The sequence below is a fragment of the Lagopus leucura genome, unplaced genomic scaffold (assembly GCF_019238085.1).
Source record: "Lagopus leucura isolate 7727_CA_CO unplaced genomic scaffold, USGS_WTPT01 Super-Scaffold_1, whole genome shotgun sequence".
Classification (NCBI taxonomy): domain Eukaryota; kingdom Metazoa; phylum Chordata; class Aves; order Galliformes; family Phasianidae; genus Lagopus; species Lagopus leucura.
In genome coordinates this window covers 15284503-15308355 of record NW_024962250.1, presented here as the reverse complement: position 1 = coordinate 15308355, position 23853 = coordinate 15284503, and the positions used below count along the sequence as shown (strand labels likewise).

General features: G+C 36.0%; 1 protein-coding gene across 1 annotated transcript in view; it reads right to left on the bottom strand.

Annotated features, from left to right (window-relative positions):
• AQR (aquarius intron-binding spliceosomal factor) overlaps positions 1-23853 on the bottom strand; it is a 49226-nt gene that overhangs the window by 9744 nt on the left and 15629 nt on the right. Inside the window, exons 16-30 of the mRNA XM_042863877.1 lie at positions 23451-23592; positions 22556-22734; positions 18375-18542; positions 17779-17948; positions 16745-16986; positions 15201-15344; positions 14491-14560; positions 12105-12215; positions 10994-11103; positions 7997-8132; positions 6526-6735; positions 6092-6229; positions 5087-5158; positions 908-1095; positions 317-488 (exon numbers count right to left, since the gene is read on the bottom strand). Of these exons, the coding sequence (XP_042719811.1) occupies positions 317-488; positions 908-1095; positions 5087-5158; positions 6092-6229; positions 6526-6735; positions 7997-8132; positions 10994-11103; positions 12105-12215; positions 14491-14560; positions 15201-15344; positions 16745-16986; positions 17779-17948; positions 18375-18542; positions 22556-22734; positions 23451-23592 (2252 nt within the window). The remainder of the gene's footprint in view (positions 1-316; positions 489-907; positions 1096-5086; positions 5159-6091; positions 6230-6525; positions 6736-7996; positions 8133-10993; positions 11104-12104; positions 12216-14490; positions 14561-15200; positions 15345-16744; positions 16987-17778; positions 17949-18374; positions 18543-22555; positions 22735-23450; positions 23593-23853) is intronic.

The following is a 23853-nucleotide window of genomic DNA, read 5'->3' as shown; positions in this document are numbered from 1 at the left end:
CTGTTATGACAATACAGCAGAACTAAACATCTTTGCCATAGGTCAAAATGTTTCATAATTAATTACATACCAAATCTCTCTCCCCCAATGACTTTGAGCAAATGGAGATAGCAAGAAGAATCATTCACTTGGAGCAAAAGGGCATAACAAATTATCATCCTTTTCAACATTCAAATTGATTACAAGGAGAAAAAAAAAATCATGTATATACAGAACCAAAAATCTGAGAACATAACTATCAGCTTACAGAATTTTGATTCATTGCAGATTCAAAAAAACATATCTAGATAAAATATACATTCAGTATTTCTCTTACCTGATAGAAATAAGGATTGGGTTCAGACTCTCCCACACCATTGAAGTCTTCTACATTTATAAGTTGGAAGTCGTATAAAAACCCAGCATTGGCTGTTCTGAACTCTGGCATAAGCTGCACGTGAGGTAGATTACCCAGATTTTTATAACGCCAGTTGTAGAGGTTACATAAACTGCCCGAAAAACACACAAGCAGTTAACATGGGTTTTTGAACTCAACACTCAACATTTTATTATTATTGCTATTACTATTTTAGTTTTTGATTTTTGTCTAGTTCGTAGAAAACTCAAAAAACTGCTGAAAGAACCACAGTATACTCCATTTTTCAAATTGAGAACAAAGACACGAACATTTTAATTGTAAAGCTTTCAGAAAGGATTTCGGCAGCGTTCTTCAAATGATGCAGCTACCACAAACTTTGTTTGTGTTAACTTGCCTCCTAGTCTAAGCTGAAATCAATGGCACAAAACAGCTAAATCTTCACTTTGCATAGACTCCTGTCTTAACAACCCAAAGTTTCCAATACTGTAAGTTTGCTTTTCCAATTCTTAACCTGGCACTAGACAGACAATGCAGTTTTATTTCACTCACCTTGCTCTTGCTCTTCCTTGTGCATCCAAATCAACAGTTGGCACTCCAACACGAACAAACCGTGTGAAGAGGGACTGCTCCATGTTGGAGTATTTTTGAAAAGCCATGTTCTTAATGACTGGTGGCAACTGGTGATGGTCACCAATCATAATCCACCGCTTCAAACGACTGAATCCATCCTGAGGGTTCTAAAATCAATTAAAACAACTGTAAGTACTACAATATAATCAAGGCATTCAATTAAAACACATGAACAGTCAAATGGTTGTCTCATAGGGCAAAGGCTATTTCAGCATTTGCTCTTAAACTACACTGAGTTGAAACTGTTTAAAGACAACTACTACATTCTTTCCAGTTTCTATTTCCTACTTTTCAAGTGTTTTTGAGTTTGCACGTTTCTCCAATTTACCTATGGAATCCTCTATCTTCTGAAAACTCTTCAATATGTTAAATATATCTTTCCCAGTTATTCTTGGTCCTTTGCACGCCTGTATTACGTACTGATAGAATGAATGAAGGATCATTTTAACCGATAAACATAAAATAAACAGGCATGTGGGAAGCACTACCCAAGAATTAGAATCCTGAAGATTTCTGCCTGCCAGCTCTACAGTTCATATCTAATACTTTCCCACAGGAGAACTACTTGAGAGAGCCTGAAGTTCTTGACACTTGAAGAGCTCTGAAGCCCTCTCTAACGAGGGTGCAAGAAAGGAAAACTGAACTCTGTCCACCTCATCACGACAAAAGATACCCTAGTAAGAAAGTAAAAGGATGAAAATTATTTTCAATTGCTGATAGAAACATTTTTATTTTTTTTTTTTGAGAAAAAGAAAAAAAAGTTACTGGTTTGGAGAAGTTCAAGTAACAGGAATAATTTGCTCTTATCAGTAGTTTCAAGCTCAGAGAGCAAAGAGCTCTCCAAATAATTTTGTGTCCTTCTATGATGGAGTGATGGCATTGATGGACAAAACGAATGCAACTGATGACACCTACTTGGACTTCTGCAAGGCCATTGACATGGTCCCCCACCACATTTTCATCTCTGGATGAAGACTGGAGAGATACGGATTTGAAGGGTGGACTATTAAGCGGATAAGGAATTGGTTATAAGGACACAGCCAGAGGGGTATGGTCAATGGTTTTATGTCCAGGTGGACGTCACTCATGAATACTGTCCCCCACAGGGGCCTGTTCTGGGACTAGTACTCTTTAACATGTTTATCAGTGACAAAGAACACGAGACATCAATCTGAGTGGTGCAGCAGATACAGCAGAAGGAAGGGATGTCATCTAGAGAGACCTTGATAAACTTGAAAGCTGGGCCCATGTGAACCTAACAAGGTTCAACAAAGCAAGCGCACTTTGGTTGCATTTGCTGAGATGCAATTAGTGGTCCTGGTAGATAAAAAACTTAACATGAGCCAGCAGCATGTGACTGCAGCCCAGAAAGCCAACTATATTCCAGTCTGCATCAGAAAAGGGATGGCCAGCTGGGTCAGGAAGGTGATATCCCCTCTCTGCCCTTGTAAGGCCCCATCTGTAGTACTGTAACCAGTTTTGAGGCCCCAACACAGGGAAGAGGGTTCAGATTAGGGCTACAAAGATGATTAGAGGCCTGGAGCACCCTTCTTACAAAGACAGCCTGAAGGAGCTTCTCAGCTACAGAAGAGAAGGCTACAAGGTGATCTCATTGCAGCATTCCAGTACCTAAAGCAAGCCTACAAACAGGAGGAGAATCAACTCATTACAAGAGTAGATAATGGCAGGACAAGAAGAAAAAGTTCTAAAGCTGAAGGAGGAAAGATTTAGGCTGGATATCAGGGGGAAGTTCTTTACCAAAGGTAAGTGAGGTGCTGGAATGGGAGGCTGTGGGTGCCCCATCCCTGGAGGTGTTCAAGGCCAAGTTGGATGGGGCCTTGGCCAGCCTGGTCTAGTGTTAGATATGGAGGTTGGCTGCCCTGCCTGTGGCAGGGGGGTTAGAGCTTGATGATCCTTGAGGTCCCTTCCAACATAAGCCACTTAATGATTCTATGATCTACAAAAACCACAGTAAGAGCCATGCAGGATTTAATAATTTGTTACACAGCACCTTAGCAGCATTCAATTCAGGACTGAGAAAAGGCAAAAACAACATCCTAGAGTAACTGTTACACTGGTCTTCAGACAGATTTAAGTAGCCTAAATATCTAAAGACCAGATTCCATTAGAAGTCACCTAAACTATAACTTATGCCTATATTCCCTTCAGGCAGTTAGAAGCACCTAAGCAAAAAAAAAAAAAAAAAAAAAAATCTCCTTGTATTTGCAAGAAGCCTCATTGAATTTGTTTTCTCTCCAGACACTCCCAAAATAACAGAAATCTATGATCCTGCTCAGAGTTCAGGCCATTTAAAATCTATGCGTTAATTAATTAGTTGCCTATTTGCTCTGAGTTATCAAAACGTGGTAGCCTTTACCACAACAAAAAGGTGATAAAATGCAACACTGATGTTTCCCAAACTGAAGATATCAACTGAGCTGGGAAAGCATGGGCTTTACCAGCAGCATGATTCTTGGACACGTACATTGTCTTGTGCACTAGGCGTATAATTAACTCTTTCTAACTGTATTTGATACTCTATTGTTAAGGAGCTATGTGAAAAATTATGAGCTGTAATTAAAATATAGAAATCTTTCATGGAGATTCTGTTAAAATTCTTTGGATATGGCTTTCTAGAAGAATTTAGATTGTTCCTTTTCAATGAAAACCACCACCTTCAAACAAAACTTCCAGAAAGGAAAGTCATTTTTAGAAAATGAGCAAACACAGACTCTGTATTTTTCAGAATCCACTAGAGTAAGAATCAAATGAACAACATAGGCTCTTAGTTTCACTAATTTCCCACCTATTATTTTCTGCTTAGCAGCTAAACAGCTCCGGAGAGAATCCACACTTTACTTCCAATGGTGAAATTTTATTTCATGACAATTTGAGATACAGAAAATACTAGAAAGCTGATTTAAAACTTGAAAGTCATTTAAGCCACAGATGTGCAAGAAGCACAGCTTTCTTTTTCCTGAAGGCCTACAGCTCTTAAAAGAAGGAAGTGATGCATCTCAAGCTGAGGTCACTAAAAGCAATCCCAGAACTGGACCAGCAATCTTCACCTGAGGCACAACAAATTCAAAGATAGGCTAACTAAACACAATGAGTTTGGAACAATCAGAGTAAATGCTTTTAGGAAAAGATACTTATTAATCAAAGAATACCCAGAGTTGTACAAAGGTCCCTTTCCAACTCCATTGCAACAAACAGGGACGTCCATAGCTAGGTCAGGTTGCCCAGAACCTGATCCAGCCTTGCCTTGAAAGTCTCCAGGAAACAAGCATCCACACATCTCTGGACACTCAACTGCAACTGTAGCAGCATTAGCTGTTCTATTACAACAATCCCTTACCATCACAAAGATAGGGGATAAGACTTTCATTCAACTGTATCACATGTACATTACTTTATCTACCAATTCTAGGTTTGAAAAATACAAGCTACAGATGATTCCAAGCTAGACATTTACCAATGCAGCCAGATAAAAGTCGCTTAATTATGGGTCAAAAGTAGACAAAAAAGAACCAGTTTCTATTCCTCCCCTCCCACCTGCGGCAGTGTTGTAACATCAGTTAAAATACGTAATTTCTACCAGGCTCTAGTATTCCTGAAAGCTGTAGGTAACAGACATCCACTTAATCTCTCAGTTTTAACTACAACTGGCCAAACAAAACTGGCAGATGAGATGATAGAGAGCAATTATATAGGCCTTATGCTCTTGGGAAGCAGTTAAAACAGTTATTTCACAATAACTGCCAATTTAAAAAACTGATAAAATTATTAAAGATTTAACAACAGCTATGAAATGGCAAAGAATAAAAGTAAAAGAATGACAAACCAAGGTACTAGTTCACTCACATTTCTTCACATTTTCAAAGTGAAACCCTGACAGTCACAGACACTCAGGGTAAAACACAGGATACACAACTAATGAAGAAAAACGTGAAAGTTCTTCGTGTTGGCAAAACAGGAAATACCAGTTCTATGTTACCTTCCACACAAGATACTTTCCTTTTAATATTCTATATTATTCAAGAACATGGACTTTCAATTTTCATTTTTTTGCAGCATGTTTTATAATATAAGTCTAACCTGTAACAGAAGAGGTATAAAGGTTTCTATTTCCAGAATCTGTGCAGACTCTTCCATTAAGATGTTGTCATACTGAGAAAGAAAAAGTATACAGAAGTCCATCAGTCAAATAATACAAGTTAACACTGTTATTCAATCTACCAAAAGGGAGCATCAGTTGCTTAATTGGGGAATTAAAAGTTCTGTTAGTTTGTTTGTTTTTCTTAAGTAGGACAGTTACACAGTAGGATTTTACTCTATAAGCAAAACGCCAATAGACTAAAATCAGTTTCAGGGGGTGAAATCTTATTACATCAACAGCAAACCTATCCATACCAATCAGTCCTCAGATCTAGAAACAACCTGCATCTGAACTACATTATACTCTTTCCATACGCCATAATTCATCCTCAAGGGAAAAGCTTTCTGCAGTGAGGCAAACCAACTTGGTGTGAAACCAACTTGCAGTGAAAAGTTGCACTTCTGTGATCCAGTGCATTATAGGAGAAAAACACTGAAAGAGATGAGGGCATCTGTCAATTTTTGTCAGAAATCTGCAGTAAAAATCTCAGTGCAGAGCAAAACCAGCGCTGTAACACAGCTCTTCTCAAACTGCTCCTTTGTAAAGTAAGCAATGCTGTAACAAAAGTGTCTGTCCCAGTTCATCCTTTCTTTTATTACCCAGTCATATAATGGCAGTTCACCTAATATGACAAAACTTTTTTTTTTTTTTTTTTTTTTTTTTTTAAATTTGTATGCACTTTCAAGCATTTCAATATGTGCAACTTAAAATGTTACCATCTTTAACTTCTGGTTCTGTTAGTAAGAGTTTTCTTCAAAAAATAACTATTAGAAACATACTGGTAAAAACACGCAACTCAAAATAATCCAGTCACTTAGATCTAGGACAGATGAAAGGTCTGAACAAGGTGGCCTAGGAGGGGGAAGGAGAGGAAGTGACAACATCATAAACAACAACAAAAATCTAAAAAACATGATTAGTGTTACTATTACAAATATAATTACTTTGAAGCCTAATTCAACCAGGTCGTGTCGTTTCAGAGCGGCATGGGTACAAGTCATAGCAATAATTTTTGCCTCTTTCACCAACAGGTATTTGGATCTATCCAGGCCACTGCGGAGAAGTTCAAATGCTCTGAATTCCTGTGATAGAAAAAATAACAGAATTGAGAGAAAATTTATATACAAACTTATAAAATGCACATAAAATGGGTGCTTCCTAAGCTCAAAATAAAACAGATTAGACTCTTGTCCCTATTGCAAAGTATGTCTAAATTACTTGAAGGGAGAAATGCTCACCAGGATGCCTTTCAAGATAAAGAAGTTGCCTAGAGGTATATACTACTTCTAGGATTTAGGACAAATAAGAATTTTAGAACTCTGTGAAGTTTCTTTAGGATTTACCAGAGTTATTAACCTTTAACAGATACAGGTCTTACCTCAAGCTGAGTGAAGATTTTCTTTAGATGTCTAAAACACCCTTCAGCAATCTCCATATCTTCTTCATAGGATCTGCCTCTGAAAATTGGTTGAGGAGCATTTGCAAAATACTTATGAAAGGGAAAGAAACTGGACACATCTGTAACATCTGGTAATTTTCCACCTTTAACTTTCACTTTGCTGATATATTCTTCCCAACGAGACATTACCTATGGCAAACAAAAGTATCACACAGATGTGTTTTTATATAATGAAGTCATTGAATATGTGTCATCTTGTATACATAAGTTAAAATGGTTATTTTTATTAAATCAATTCTCTTAAATAACTTTTAACCACAAAACACATGTCTAAACTAGCACTTAATCTTAACACAAAGTAGGATGTTCGAGGCTTTACTCTTTCATTCCCAGCTAGTTTACCTCCTCCACACTCCTCATAAAGAACTGTTCCAGTATACGTCCTTCCCACAGAGTACAGTCCTTCAGAAAAAGACTTCTTGCCAGGAGCCTACTCCATCATAGACTCTCTATAGGCTCCAGCTTCCCTGAAGACACATCCACTTGCTGCAGAATGTGCTTCTCCACAGGGTGCAGTGTGGAGATCTGCTCTACTGTAGTCCTCCATAGGTTGTTAAGATAAAAACTGCTTCACCATGGTCCTCTTCTCCAGAGCTCCAGAGGAACTTCCGCTTTGGCACCTGGAATCTCTTCTCCTTTCCCTCTTTATTCACTGATCTTGGTGTCCATGAGGCTGTTTCTCTCACATTATCTTCCATCTTCATATTTTCCTAATTAACTCTACTTAAAATACTTTTGTTTAAATACTAAAATGGATTCCTTCAGGAGGAAATTAAAACAGAAGATGAACTTGATCAGTGCTTCTATCCTAGTACACACCAACTCCTTTAATGTTTGGAACCATTGGAACCATGCTACTGTTAACCAAGGTAACTTCTCTCACAACATATATGGTGTGGAGATTTGTTCCTAAGTACCACTCTACAAGTCTGCCTAAGCCACATTACTTGCTTAAGATGACTCTGTGTCTATATCAAACAGAAATGAGGGGTAAACAATATACAGAAAAATCATTGTTCTGTAGACTATGCATCTGATTTCAAACACAAAAGCTTTCTTTAGGAGCAGTAAGTAGCAGCTGTAATATTTGTCCAAAATACAAAGCACTCCACAGATTTTCATAATTGAAAGGAAAACTCCAGGTTTGAAATCTTGCCAGTAGTAATAAAGCGTGTTAGTCTTTTAATTGAGTCAGGAATTAAAACAATATTAAATTAAAACAATAGCAATCTAAATAAATAATAAAGAGGCCTTTAGACATATTATATTTTGAACCACTAAAGAAAATGGGTTTTTTTGAGACCTGATTCTGAAAAATTCTCTAATTTTCATAGTGTGTTTCATAACTCACTGAGGTCATACAGTCTCTGTAAAGTATTTCAGTCCTTACTTGGTATAAGAAAAAGTGGCCAGCTGTTTCACAAGTGTAAGAAACATCTCCTGGAACACCAAGGCTCTCTTGCAATCGCCCAACTTCTCGCAGGAGTTCAAGTCTTCGAGCCAGAACATAATTCACTCTTCCATACCTACAAAAATGAATTAAGGTTTTACCTATTTTGTATACAGACTTATTTAGTTCCAAACTGGTTTATGTAAGCATCAAAAAGAGAGATCACAAACACTTCTCCCAAAACCACAACTATGAAGGCTGCTCCAAAAGCAATGCTTCCTATTTTATTATAATAGACTACAACATCAGCAGAGGATGCTGGTGGTGTGGTATGCTGTATGTTGTAAAACTTGCGTGTGTGAATATATGGATAATCACAAGTGAAACCAAACTGATAACCCAAGCTTTTGTGTAAGTCTAACTTCTTTTGGCAATATACAAAGTTCCTTGCAATAATGCTCAGCCTACCATAACAGACAGGTCTGCATCCATACATAGGAGGACACCGTTCTACTCAATGCTGCTCAGGAAAAACCTTGTATTACCGATGACATGGCATCTTACTCCATACAATCTGTTTTTTCTTACCTAATTCATTCCCATTTTTTCCCCTTTACAGATCCCTTTCCCTAATCTATGCACTTTTCTCCTAAGAGAAGCAGCACAAGAACAAACAACAACAACAACAACAAAATGTATCACACTCATCACATTTTATTAGTAAGATACCAGATGTTAAAAACTGTTGTTTGGCTGTTAAAAAACTGTTGTTGGGCTCTATCAAAAGAGGGGTGGCCAGCAGGGACGGGGAGGTAATTGTCCCCCTCTACTCTGCTCTTGTGAGGCCCCATCTGGAATACTGCATCTAAGTGTGGAGCCCGCAGTACAAAAAAGGACAGCAAGCTGTTGGAGAGGGTCCAGAGGAGGGCCACGAAAATGATCGGGGGACTAGAGCACCTCCCCTATGAAAACAGGCTGAGGGAGCTGGGCTTGTTCAGCCTGGAGAAAAGAAGGCTGCGGGGTGACCTCATTGCAGCCTTTCAATACCTGAAGGGAGTCTACAAACAGGAGGGGAGTCCTCCATCTGAAAGGGTTGATAACTGCAGGACAAGGGGAAATGGTTTTAAGTTGAGGGAGGGGAGATTTAGGTTGGATGCCAGGGGGAAATTCTTTACAGAGAGAGTGGTGAGGTGCTGGAACAGGCACTCCAGAGAAGCTGTGAATGCCCCATCCCTAGAGGTATTCAAGGCCAGGTTGGATGGGGCCCTGGGCAGCCTGGTCTAGTATTAAATGGGGAAGTTGGTGGCCCTGCATGTGGCAGGGGGGTTGGAGATTCATGATCCTTGAGGTCCCTTCCAACCCTGGCCATTCTGTGATTCTGTTGTAATAAGAAAAATAAAAGGAAATCCCTGGGATCTCAGTGAGTTCTACTGTCTTATTTACAACAGTTTAAAAAGTTAAAACTGGTGATTTCAATTTAGAAAGACACTGAATGCAGTATTGTTCACAACCAAAAAACCAACTTTCTCAGGAACTGTGACAGTCAAAAGCCTTATACTATTAGATCTTTTTTTCCTTCAGCAAAACTAATCCATCATTATTACAAGTTACTGTAATCAGTTTTTTTTCCATGCTTCCAGATGTGCTATTGTTTTTCATAATTTAATAAGAACTCCCTGCTTCATTCATTCATTAATATAGGTATTTTCTTTAGCTGAGATCTTCTTTATTCTTAAGTACCAGCTTAAACAGTTCCTCACCACCTTATGTTGTTAAAACTCCCAATATTTCTGTGTCTGCAGAGGGAGCAAAAAGTGAACAAGAAACTTGCAAGTAGTCAAAATTCTTAAAGCAGTACCATGCTCTCTAGAGCAGCCTGACACAGGAAAAAAAAACAACCACTCTGAAGCAACATTAGAAGAAAACAAACAACAAAAGGTATATGGGAAATAAACTTCTCCCTGTAGTACATTCCTCACCACAACTCTCCTTCTCAAACTGCCAGAACCCACAGAAATTTGCAGTACTGACCTGTAGGCCTACAATTACTCTGAAAGCAAATGAGAATAGATAATAATAGAAAATTTAATTGTGAGCATTACACTTCCAGGAAAGTGGAAACCATAGATTTTACTAAAATACATATCTACCATGATATCATTTCACTAAGATTTTGGATACCAAATTTCTGGAAAAAAAAAAGATGTTCAATCAATCAAATCTGAAAAAAATCCCGAGGATTTCTTTTGCTAAATGAATCTCAATAACATGTACATGATTAACTTCTCGTGACTAAATAAAATTTTTACTGCATCTTTTGGAAGTCTAGGTATTGCTATAAAATCAAGTACTAGACAATCCAGTTATTTCCATTGCATGACCCTTATATCTCCTGCTTGCATTTATGAATGCTTGTAATCCCACTGACGTCAATTGGACTGGCATGTAACGTAAAGCATAGAAGCATTTACAAGAACAGGTTCTTAATTCTTTGTACTGATGCACACTTGATAGCTTGCCTTACAGATGCATTCTTCAAAATATATTACCAATAAAATAAGTAATTTTAGTACTATTTAATATTCTGAAAAACTGGAAGCACAAAGTTTTATTTCTACTTTATGTGCATATAATATTCAGGAACAAGTAGAGGTGATATATTTGCACAAAAATTTCTAACTGCAAAAACTTTATTAAACTTTTCCCATAAAACAGATTAACTTTATAAAATACATACATGCCAAGAACATCGTAAGCTACTCTCATTGAAGCAGCTGAATTTGTGAACAAGCAACTGCCAGATCTGCCTTTGGATTCTCGAGGGAATACTTCTGCTACTGAATAAGAATCAAAATTACTTAATTCTATTCTGAAAGCAAAACTGCATTATTGGGATTCGATACTATGAAAAACTTGCCAAGCAGCTCCTTGCACATTTACAACACACACCTTAGCTATAATACTTACATAAACTATCTTTAGTACCTTCTTTCTTACCTGCTGAAATCTTTCTCTGTCTCCAATTCCTCTTCTCCGTGACCCAGGCGCAGGAGGTGGCGCTCATCAATGTCTAGAGCCATGATTTTTTCAAACAGCTGGTTCAAGGCCTAAAGATTGACAAGAACAGGAGAAAAGGTAGTTTTTAGAAGCTGTTGTAGAGAAAACCAGAGAATGACTGATAAACCAGCTAAGAAATAACGTATATTATGGTACAATGAAAGCCAAAGAAAACATGAAGTTTATGCTTAAGTTTGATTGTGTTAATCTTGACACTGGCAAGAGACATCAGTCTACTAAAACTCCTCTTCATATGCTTCACAGATTTTCATTTATTATTCTGATTAAATCACTTAGTTAAAAAAGAAAAAAACCACTAGTTGATAAAGCGATCAGTTTACAATATTTTCTTAAAGAATTACATTTTGCAAACATAGGGTTGGGTTGGTTTTTTTTGGTTGTTGTTTTTTTTTTTTTTTTTTTTTAGATTACTTTGAACTAATTTTGTCATTTAATTTTTACTATAAATTAGAATTAGAGTGCAATCTGGTACTGATTGGCAGGAACCATGACTATTCCATACAGATAAATGAATTTTGCTAAACTTCAGGGTGAGCTATGACTGCTGCCTTAAACTCTTCAGCTCTCTAAAGCTTAGTATTAACTGTACCAAGTTTTAAGTACAGGGTTATCAAAGTATGAAACTAAGAATGAAGTACAAGTGGAGCCTGCTCATGTTTATTTCAACTGGAAATCATGCAAACACATTAAAGTATGGTACTAAAATGCAACTCGTTATCTAAAGTCAATTCTAGCATGCATATGTTTGTGACTGTAAAACTCTGCATAAGCTTTTTTCCTCTTGAAAAACACTTCCTGATTTCAAATCTCTTAAACAGTTAAATACCCTGAAAATCTCTGCTAAATATCTTAGAGTTACCTGAAATTCAAAAATTTCATCTACCATTTTAGAATTCGCAAAACTGCTCACAAGTCATCATAAGTTTACACTTCTAAGAGACAACTGAGGCTTCAAACCTACTGATCTCAACATATGCTGCTCTTCTTGATTTTAACCACGGGAAAATTTCATGCATTACTATCACCTTACCTGATTAGAGTGGGTAACTATAAGAGTTCGTTGTTCTGGGAAATTATGATAGAGATTGGATATTATCTGGACTGCAACGTCAGTTTTCCCTGTACCAGGTGGACCTACTACCTAAAAACAAAACAAAAAAAATAAAGAAGTGAAATACAAAAAACCCACTCAATTTAACACAGTATTCCACAGGACAGAAATTTAGCCTGCCAGGAAGAACAGAGCAAGCTCACAAGACCTCCTAAGAGAAAAAAAAACAAAAAACAATTCGGCCTCAAGACAGGCTACACATACAGGAAACAGGAAAACATAACTAAAAAATAATAAGGTAAGGGAAAGAATAGAAAACAGACTTCACTCTTTTCACTTACTCAGAACAATTTATAACTAATGATACAATACCATTAATTAATGTTTTCATAGGCTCAATTAGACTATCAACTTTAAGAAATTTTATACATAAGACATTTTAGGTATTATAAACTACTTCAAAATATTTTTTTTTTCAGTAGAAGAAAGAATAGCAGATGTCACACATGTATACATAAAATTTATAAACTGCAAAAAAAATCATGCTTGTTTTATTCAGACAGAGCATCTCATTAATTGTTAGACTTTAAAACAAGTAGGATTGTATTTCTCAATCATATCTGACAGAAACAAGTGACAGAAAGAAAAAATAAAGCACAGGTTTATACTGTTTAACTGTTGCCTGCTTCTACTCTTCACAAAATATCACAGATGTTTTAAACAAAAAAAGAAAAACCAAAACACTTATAGAAACAAAAATGGCTTTGTCATTGTTTTTCCCCTTTAGACCACCAGACTCCGCCCTGTGACTCCTTTTGAAAGAAATTAACAAATGATTTTTTAGCTGTAAACTTAGAATTCTCTAAAAACCATCTTCTCAAAGATTTATGCTAGGTGATACACTATTAGGTGTAATACATTATCATTTCAAAACCCCCTCAAACATGACACATGATAGATTATGATGCATTATACAGTTGCATTAGAAAGTCATTTATAGTCAACTAATACTAAGTGAGAATAATAAACAGTATGCAATGCTATTTAAAATACAATCAAAAAAGACACTAGGTGATGGAAATTTAATCTTCCCCTTGGTCCTGGTATTTTGTGTTAATTAGTCAATAATGGTAGTAAAGACTGTAACTTCTGTCTTCTTTCTGTTGACAGTACAATAATGAAATAGAACTATTAAAACACTCCTATTCATTCTTGTGCATTCTTAAACAAATACTCAAAAAAAAACACCCCACCCTGTAACACTGTTAAAAAAATCAAATTTAAAATTTATCACTGTGGCATTTTTACAGCATTCAAAAAAGAGACTTTTTATTTATGAATAAACCTAAAATCAGTACCCTATCAGGAAACAGATAGTTCTGCTGTGCTGTAATAGAGAACATACCACACTCAAAAACACTGTGAACTCAGGAACTTTTATGTACAGTTCAAGACAACACTAGTTTCAGCACATCTAGTCAGGCAGTGACAAAAGGCGTACAACAATTCTACTGAAATTTGGTTTTTCCTTTGAGCTGCATTTTTTGTGCTAGCTATGCAGTGTCTAGAGAGTGGTAAAAACATGAGAATATGGAGGAGGAAAAATATATACAAATGAATACTACTACTACTACTACTACTACTACTACTACAAAACAAACAAACAAATAAAAAAACCCCTAAGAACTAGCATTAATGCCAATGTAGTCCAAGAAGAGATTAACGGCATTGAGCAGAGAAGTCACATGAGTACTCCACTGAGAAATCACTGCCAGGATAATCTGTACTTCACTGGAATACAGGCACTTGTAGTCAGGTAAGCCTTGGAGACCGCTGCAGAATTTCACTGATCAAAAATTACTTTCCCAACAAATCTGCAACACTGATTTTTCTTTATTTTTTTTTTATTTTTATTTTTTTTTTTTAAAAACAGCTCCTTATATCTATAAGTCAGCAGGATATAAAGGATAGTACATTAAATTTCACAGGACAGTAGAAAAAAAAACTCCATAGGGATAACTCAATAACTTTCATTTAACGAAGCTGTATCAGTTTTATTTTGATCTAAGTAATTTAAAGTGGTTTAAAAATGGCAGACATGACAAAAGCTGGAAGTCTAAAATTATCAATCCAACCAATGAAAAAAAAAAATTCAGTTGTTGAGTAAAGTCTTCAGTCATTAAGAGCAGATTCAGCCAAATACAGAGATCAAATATGAAATATTTATATATTATTTTCTCTTGTTCTAAGTTATTAATAAGTAAGAACTCTCACAAAGGCTACAGAAAAAGGCATTATGGGTGTTTCATTTAATGTACCTAGAAGCTAGAATCAAACAAACAAGAGCAGTTTAAAATATTCTTACCATAGTTAGTCCAGGTTGCATTCCTGCACGTATAGCTTCAATCTGGGTATGGGTAAATTGAATAGTATTGCTGTAACAAAGCAAGATAAAAGATCAAAAAAACCCACAGGTTTTGCCAACAGTTTCAGTAATACTTTAAAAACAAATCTGCTTTAACTTAATTGGCTACACATTTCTCCAGAACTTCACGCCTCTAAACAAGACACTAAATTATATTGGCCAAATCACTACAAAATCACCCAGCTAAACCAAAGTCTTTAGTTACTATCTACTGAAAGTACTGTAAAATTATTTAGCTATATTTCTCCTTTTTAATTCTTGAATAATACAGTGACGTGTTGAAATACCAAGTTGAATGACATTATTAGATTACCTGGATATAGAGAAAACTGAACTACTTTTTTCTCCCTTCAGTAAGGAATCTGACACAGGCCTGTCAAAAATTCACTTCCAGGACTACCACAAGCAAGAAGAGTTTTACTAAGGCTGTCTCTACTCTGCATGCTTTAAGTGCATGCCAGTATTTCTCATAATACTTTTTTTTTTTTTTTTTTTTTTTAAATAGAGATGATAAAAACACCAATGAAATACTCCTATATTCAACTCTTTTGGTAATGAAATCACAATTACATTTTTTTTTTAAAAAAAGTATGTTTAGTTATGAAAATGAACTGCTAGCACTTTTAACCAAATTCACATACATCTATTACCGTTTTGGTTGATTATATGGATATGGTCCCCTGTTTGGAATGATGTGAGGCTCTACAATCAATGTTTTCACTTCTTCAGATTTTTCTTCATTCCCATCCTCTTTTCTTTTCTTTCCTTTACCTCCTGTTATTGGGAAAGTTATCCTGTAACATATAATTCAAATCTAAGCTTCAAAACATGCACCAGACTGTCTTACAAGTTCATACAGAAAGATTTCTTTTGTCACTGTTGAGCTAAACAATCATAATATAGATTCAGACAAAGTATAGATGAGGACAAGAGAAAGGACTCTTAAGCAGACCAGGAGAGTATATTTGACAAGTACATCAAAAGTACATCAAAAGTGTACTTTACATAGCTTGAAAAGACAGGAGCAGTGCTTTAAGACAAGTGAAAGAATGCTGATAGCAAAGAGTTCAAAAACAAAACTGGAAGGGACAGGAGTCAAGATAGAACAGAAAGCCACTGGCACTGTCTGGTCAGCTGTAATAACCTGATTTTGTTCTAGAACTGATGGACACCTTAAAATGTGTCAATGTTCTAAACAGTTTAAATGCAAGGACTTTCATCCTCCCACTTCAGCTTTACTTTTATAGTAAATGTTGTCAAGCATCTATACTTTAATTCAGCAACAAATTACAGAGGAGGAATTCCAGTAACAATCCAATCATCATGATACAATAAAGGAGACATTTATAGCATCAATAATGTTTTAGTCTCTTTATAAGACAAATACAGCAATACCTCTTCATATAGAAAAAAAATGTGAAAGTTAACAATAGTTCACCACAGGAAATTGCATGTGGTATGTATATGCAACTTCTTCAAACTACTGTCATAGAAATGACATACTGTTATGGCCTTCTCCACATGTACTCTACATGCAATGTTTGAAAAAAAGCTGAAAAAGCTACATACACTGAGAAATTCAGTTGCACAAGTATAAAGAAGCCAACAATGAAGAACATCACTTTCAAAACCAAAAATTAATCACTAATGTTTTGGGCTGGACAACGACACCACTGAAACAAAATATGTAAACCTCATTTAGTGTTCAGAAAGGTAGGCATCTTCTTTCAGAAATAATTCCTAAAATAAAGCAAGCATACTAGCACATCAAACCTGATTATTTGTTTTTACTGAACAGTATTTCCACAAGCTCAAACTTTTATGGATTATGAAACTGCTGTACTGTTTTTTGCTTTAATGTGACCTAAAAATAATTTAACTTAAAAACTACTAGGTTGAACTTGGAGAGACCGGATACCAATAGAGGAGTGAATACTACATGCCTTTATTCTATTTTACACTGTTCCTTTCCCCATAAATGCAATAGTGTAATTTACAAGCAATGCTGTACCATATATATCATAGTATATACTAACTATATGTATACTGCTATACAAGTAATTCTCGATATTAACATATGAATATATTTTCCTAAAAGAAAGAGCACCTCCCTTCAACCAATGAACTCAACTCCATCTGACAATGCACTGCATCAAGAATAACAGACCACGAGTATTTGAAATCTTGAGATCACCTGAAGGGAGGCACTTGTAGTTCCGGATTGTCAACAGTCACTTTAATATTGTACCCAGGAAAGCTAGCTTTTAAGTGATCAATAGACAGGAAGGTGTCATTAAAATCTAGAGATGCAATCTGATTTGGCATTTTTGAATAGTGTGCACTACTTGGGTCTCCATATCCAAGAATGATGTCATGTAGCCAGTCAGGAACCACACAATCTGTGTTCATTAGATTTCTAATAGTTTCCAGAACAGCCTGAAAATGGGAAAAAACAGGGAAAAAGAAGATTGGAGAATGACTTTTTAACTAAGTAAATATAACACACTAAAGACTAATCAAGTTATTCTAAGATACTAATATCTATCAGTCATCCACTTATGGGTATTTGGTTAATTACGGTCTATATCTGTACATCGCATATATTAAAAAAAAAAAAAAAAAGAAAATACAAACACCCATGTCAAACTACAAAAATCCTAAACTGTTCTCTTAGTGAAGAGCTAAAAGAGTACCATAATTACCAGTAAAGTTTTCATTCTAGAACACTCAGACAAGGAGAACAACGAAAGCATAATCCAAATATCTTGAAAGAAAATAGTGTCTGATATGATCCTGCAGTTCTATTTATACAATAAGTTACCAGATCACATCAATAGCTACAGATATTTCTGCTCTGTATTCCTCTCCAGGATTCTCAGACCATCCTGTCTGTATTAGAAGTTCTGGATGTCTATAGAATAGGAACATAAGCAAGGCTTATATTCCACATATTCCCCTGCCTCTAAAAGCCAAATATAACTACATTGTAGGCCACCTGGTGAAAGAAAAAAATTATAAACTAATGTTTCATTTTCTTATTATTACTTGAGTTAGTTTCTGATTTTCAGTTACTCTATTACTTAGCTGTAAGCAGGAAATTATCACTTGCTGAACCGATCCAACTCCGCTTGAAAAGCCCACCACATGCAACTAAAATGAATAAGTTTCAGTAATCTTTAGGATAACAGTTCACCTGTATGGCTTAAGTGTTGATGAGTGGTACCTTACCTTGAAATTGTTTTCTTTTGGTTTTCTTCTCATTATTATATTAAAAGTCTCATATACATCTTCTGCTCCATTTTGGATCGTATTGGTCATGTCTTGTTGATACTGGTTTGGGTCCAGAAATACTCTGTATGTTCTGCAGTCGCCTTTAAGTCTTGGTTTGGGTTCAGGTCCTGCTCATAATGAAGCAGTAAAAGAATTTAATATAGCACAAAAGCAGATTAGTACTCAAATAAGCCATCCATTATCTTTCTTAAAGCAGATTTTAGACACATTCATATAATGAAATTACTTTACGGATGGTATTGTTTCATGTTTTTCATTGCATTTCTATGAGAGTTTCAGAATATACCCTAAATCCTAAAGTGTGCTAAATACCATTTCATTATATCAACTTGTATAAGAGGTAAACAAATAACCTCTCAAGGACTGCTCATCAACTTAATTTGTCTGTTTTTCAATTAAATAATAACTCATTGAGTACCACTCAAAAGAGAAGCAAGTGAATTTAAGCTGTTAGCAAAAGCCAATCAATCAAAACAAAACAAAAACAAACAAACAAAAAAAAACATATTTCAAAGAAGATTGGTGTATCATACCCTCTTCAATAACACGTCCCTTCTCATCCAACATGCCCTGGATTTCACAGCCTCTAACATATACCAGGCCAGTTTGCTCAACAAAAGGTCGTCTTCGGTCAAACTTAGTGCCATAAGGTTGTGTGGGACGTACCGTCACCAAAAAACAGACATCATGTTTCCGTAGACCTGATTCCAAAAAGGAACATTCGGTAAATTGATAAAATGCCATTTTCAACTCCCATTCTTTAAAAATACACACAGTAAAATATCTGACTTTTTAAATTTAAAAAACATGCTTATTTAGACCATAATGTACTCAATTTCAAAATATGCCTTTAACTCTGAAGATACAAAACCATAGGAAATGTTTTTTTCTTTTCCACTACTCTTACACACTAGAATCTGCTACAATCTCATGTACAAAGAGAAGAAACAATTTTTTTTTCATAACAACAAGCTTTTGCATATCTAAACCTATATTCTTCCCAATTGTTTTCTAAAAATGTAAGTGTGTGCCTTGAACTAGGCACAAAATTCCAAAGTCAGTTATTTAGTAGGGTAGAAGGCCACTTACTCATGTTATTTGCTATATTACAGTTTATAAATCCCAGTATGACCTGATAAAGTGTTTTTCCCTCAGTAGTAGCATATTGAACTCAAACTCTTTTCCTCATGCACAGCTACTGCCTAATAAATTATTTTCAAAATGCAGCAAATTTTCTTGCTTAAGCTTAGTATTTTCTACTCAACTCTCTTAAATTACACTCTGCTTTTAAAAGGTCAGTTCTCCAATTCATTGTCATTTTGAACATCAGTCCTTTCTTCCAGTATATCTACCCAATTCACACATTTTTGAGAAGCTTCCAAAATTTAATGAATATACACAGTACTCCTCTATATCATTAACAGAAACCTCAAACAGAGTTGAGAAAAAAATCCTTCAGACCTAAATGGATCATCATCTTCTGAGGCAGATACTTCTCTTGTTGTTCACTGAATACTGTTATCCCTCTTAAGTTTAATAGAATCATGGAATTGCTCAGGTTGGAAAAGACCTTCAAGGTCATCAAGTCCAACCTTAACCTAACTATACTACCCTAACTCTAACAACTCACCATTAAATCATGTCCCTGAGCACCACATCCAGACAGCTTTTAAACACATTCAGGGATGGTGACAGAACCATCTCCCTGGGGAGCCAATTCCAATGCTTAACAACCCTTTGTGTATAAAAGCTTTTCCTGATATCCAACCTAAACCTCCCCGGCGCAACTTGAGGCCATTTCCCCTTATCCTGTCACCAGGGAGAATAGACCAGCCTCGCTCTCACTGCAATCAGCTTTCAGGTACTTGAAGAAGGTATACGAAGGTATTTGAATAAGGTCATCAAGACCATCAAGACAATTATTTATCCACTCTTCACCTCAGTGTCGATTCAGCAGTAATTTAAAAAATTTACCTTAAAGCAATACTGCTTTCAAACTTAATATAATATAATATAGATAATATCTATCTATATCTACTTACACTGGTAAAAAAGAGCCATAGAAAAGATATTAGCTACTGGAATATTTCTATTATCTAACAATATTTAGGACAGAATATGTTACTGAATAGCGGAGTTTTACTATCATCAATTAAATACTTATTTTACTATATTTATCTCTATTTTTCATGTATAACTGGAAAACACTGGAGAAATGAAACTACACTGGAGGCAAAAACTAGCTTTTTGGAATATGCAGACACAAAATTCCTTGGTGCTAACCCTATTAACAGGATTAATAATTGAATAGAAAAATGTATCAGAGTCATTTAAACACACAACCTAATCTTAAAGTGCTTGGAAGTATATAAAATTATTTTGACACAATAGCAGGCTAAGAAATTACATTACAAGTTTACTGACAAATATGGACCTAACAGATAAAGAGATGAATGGTAAAGGAGCGTTAGCGACTTACTATAAACCTTATCAAAGCATATGAGAAGATTGTGTTTTCAAAATAATTATAAATTAGTAACTATAATTTCTATCATTCTTATAATGGAAAACACAAAGATAGTAAGTATAGAAATAATAGGTTACTATCAGAGAATGCTGTTTACACTGAAGGTTTCCATGAAGAAACAGACCAAATGGAAGGGATGCCATCCAATGGGACCTGGACAAACTTGAAAAGTGAGCCCACAAGAACTTAGTAAGATATCAAGGCCAAGTTAAAGGTGTTGCACTTGGGTTCATGGCAATCTCACATATGCAAACATGCTGGGAAAAGATCCCATTGAGAGCAGCCTTACAGAGAGGGATGAAAAGTGGTGGATGAAAAGCTTGTGTAAGCTAACAGTATGCAAGTATAAGCCCAAAAGGCCAACATAATCCCAGGTTGCATCAAAAGAAGGGTGGCCAGCAAGTGAGGGAGCTGATTTCCCCCCCTCAGACCTTGTGAGGCCCCATCTGGAGTAGTGTGTTCAAGTCTGGGTCACCCAGCAAAACAGAGGCATGGAGCTGTTGAACAGGCCCAGATGAGGGCCACAAAGATAATCAGAGGAGTGGAGCTGCTCTCCAGATGAAGAAAGGTTGAGGGAGCTGGGCTTATTCAGCTTAGACAACAGAAGGCTCCAGGAAGATGTCACTGAGGCACTCTAGAACTTAAACAGGAGAGATACTGACTGTTTACACAGTTTGATAGCGTTAGAATAAGGCAGAATGGTTTTAAACTAAAAGAGGGGAGATTTACTTTAGAATTTAGGAGGAAATTCTTTACTCAACGGGTGGTGCGGCACAGGAGCGGGTTACCCAGCGAAGCTGGAGAGAGCCAACCCCTGGAGGCATTCATAGCCAAGTTGGACGGGGTCCTGGGCAGTCTTATCTAGTAAGTGGCAACTCCACACACAGCACAGGGATTGGAACTGGATCACCTTTAAAGTCTCTTTCACACCAAGGCATTCTATGATTCAGATAACATATCAAAATATAGGAAAATGTTGAGAATGAAACTGCAGAATAGCTATTTCAAAACACTGCAAATTCTGGGGACTTGCCCCAAGTTCCATACAAATTCTTTAAGTGCTCTGCCAACATATGTAAGAAGCTGGATGTCTGATTATCTTAAGGCTGAAGATCACTTTGTTGCCACTGATTACTCTGATAAAACCTGGAAATTTTTAAAACCTGCCATTAACTGCCTTCAGGATAGCAAAGTCTGCTTCCATCCTCCATGTGACAACAATAATCCTAACATTACTAGTAAGAAAATATTTTGTATCTGTTTGTTTATTACATGCTCCAGCTTTAGCATTTGTGCTATGTGACCTGACCACATTGTACCACAATGTGTACTACATTGCGTAGCTCCAGCACATTTCACCGATGTATCTCTACAAAAGAAGAGGAACTGACATTTACTGATAATCCAAGTACAGGTACATGCTAGCATGCCACTTGCCAACACAGTCAAGTAAAGTTCAATTCCTCAAGGAAAAAAGCATTGCTTGCAGATAAAAACACTACTTGAAAAAACATTACTTGGTAGAGTCAGCACTTCCTAAACACATTCAAATATACTGAATATTACTAACATGTACTCACTTAATGAAATAAAAATCTTCATCTTTCACAGAATGCTTGAGGTTGGAAGGGGCCTCTGCAAAAGTTACCTGATCCAACTATCCTGATCAAGTAGGGCCACCCAGAGCAGGTTGCCCAGGACCACGTCCAGGTAGCTTCTGAAGACCTCTATAGAGGAGACTTCACAAGCAACCTAGGCAAATGGTGACAGTGCTCTGCAATCTGTACAGTGAATAAGTGCTTACTGTGTTTTTAGTAGAGAGATTTCACATTCTCGGCCACTTCTACAATAAGACATGCTTAGCACGCAAGTTAATTTCAAATGCTAAATTATCTTTCCATTCTGCCTCTCTGGTGTAGAATTTCACAGTTACCAACTGAATAACATAACAGTAAAATGGTAAATATTCTGCCCCCAGCGTAAGTGTAAATATTTCAATAATCTTAATTCTGCATTCAGAAAAGGCTAAATTTCTTAGAATTGGAATTTGAATAACATACTTTTGAAGCATACTAAGATAGACAAGTCTACCTCAGACAAAATCTTTCTTACAGATAAAATCAAGGCAAAGGACATTTTGATGAGCAGTTATTTTGAGCACCTTATTTTACAGAACATGACAAGTACCTTCCCATTCATCTTTGATGCTATCTCTAACATTCAAATTAATTGTGACATCTGCTCGTACTCGCATGGGCCAGTTTTCACCAATATTGGGCTTTGCAACCTCCACCACTGTGAAAGACACAATGGGCTGTGCCATCCTGGCCCATCCACCAAAGACCACACCTCCATATTCTGACAGCCTGAAAAAACAAACAAGATATAAGAAATCAGTTTTGTTAGTTGTTATCCAATAACAGATTTGGTTTTTAAAGCGTGAAAAAATTCACCTCAAAGTCAACTAAAAAAAAAGTTAATTTTACATGTTCATGTAATCCCATATTTTTTTCAAACTGTATAACATGAACTGATTTTTTTTTAAAATGTATTTCAAGACATGAGGGCAACATATGCCAACGTGATTAATGAAACTGAAGGCAGACAGAGAAAAAAGGTAACAAAAAGCAAATACTGAGTATAAGAGATGCCACACCAAATGATCCCCTTGAAATCTAAACAGGATCAAAATACGGCAGATTCAAGAATAGGCCATAAAACACTTTATATAATGGAAGAACTAGAGGTAGTGTTTCTGTACTTCATAAAGTCAGACAATGTTCAGTACTTTTTGAAAACCACCACATAATTGATAATATCACAAACATTGTTAGCATCCAATATCTAGCATTAAGTCTTTCAAGTTAAGACTACAGGTATACTTACCAACTCATTCTTGCAACATCATCCCACAGAACAGAAACACCTTGCGTAAGAGGTTAGTACAAAACACAGCATCTTACAATTTAAAATGCATTACTAGGCATTTAGTACACACACAACATTAGTAAATCATTCTCAAATGCTCTTTGTTTACAGTTCAAGCTGAGTTGACTGGTTCAGGTCATTTAACAAATATTACCATGGTTTCATCCTACTGACGCTATCTTCAATATCCTGTCTGATCTCATAAGTCGACTCCAAGCGAAAGAGATTGAAGTTCCTTAGCAAGTAATCGTGAAGAGTCAGAAACTGTAGATTCAGTTTGGGAAGTGCAAGACAGCCTAAGGAAGGGCAGGAAAAGTGTTATTTGATGAATAAAAATTAAAAAAAAAAAAAAAAAGAAAAAGAAAATGAATATTTTGATTCCACATAATTACAAGTACGTAAACACATAATATAACTGCTATAACCGCTGGAGTTCTTATTATAGGAGCTCCCAAGGATTTCTCTTTTTGTAGATATACTTTACTAACAAATGCACATTTCCATCCTTTCCTCCCCTAAATTTTCAAGTTCTCTCTAGATGAACCCGCACAAGATTA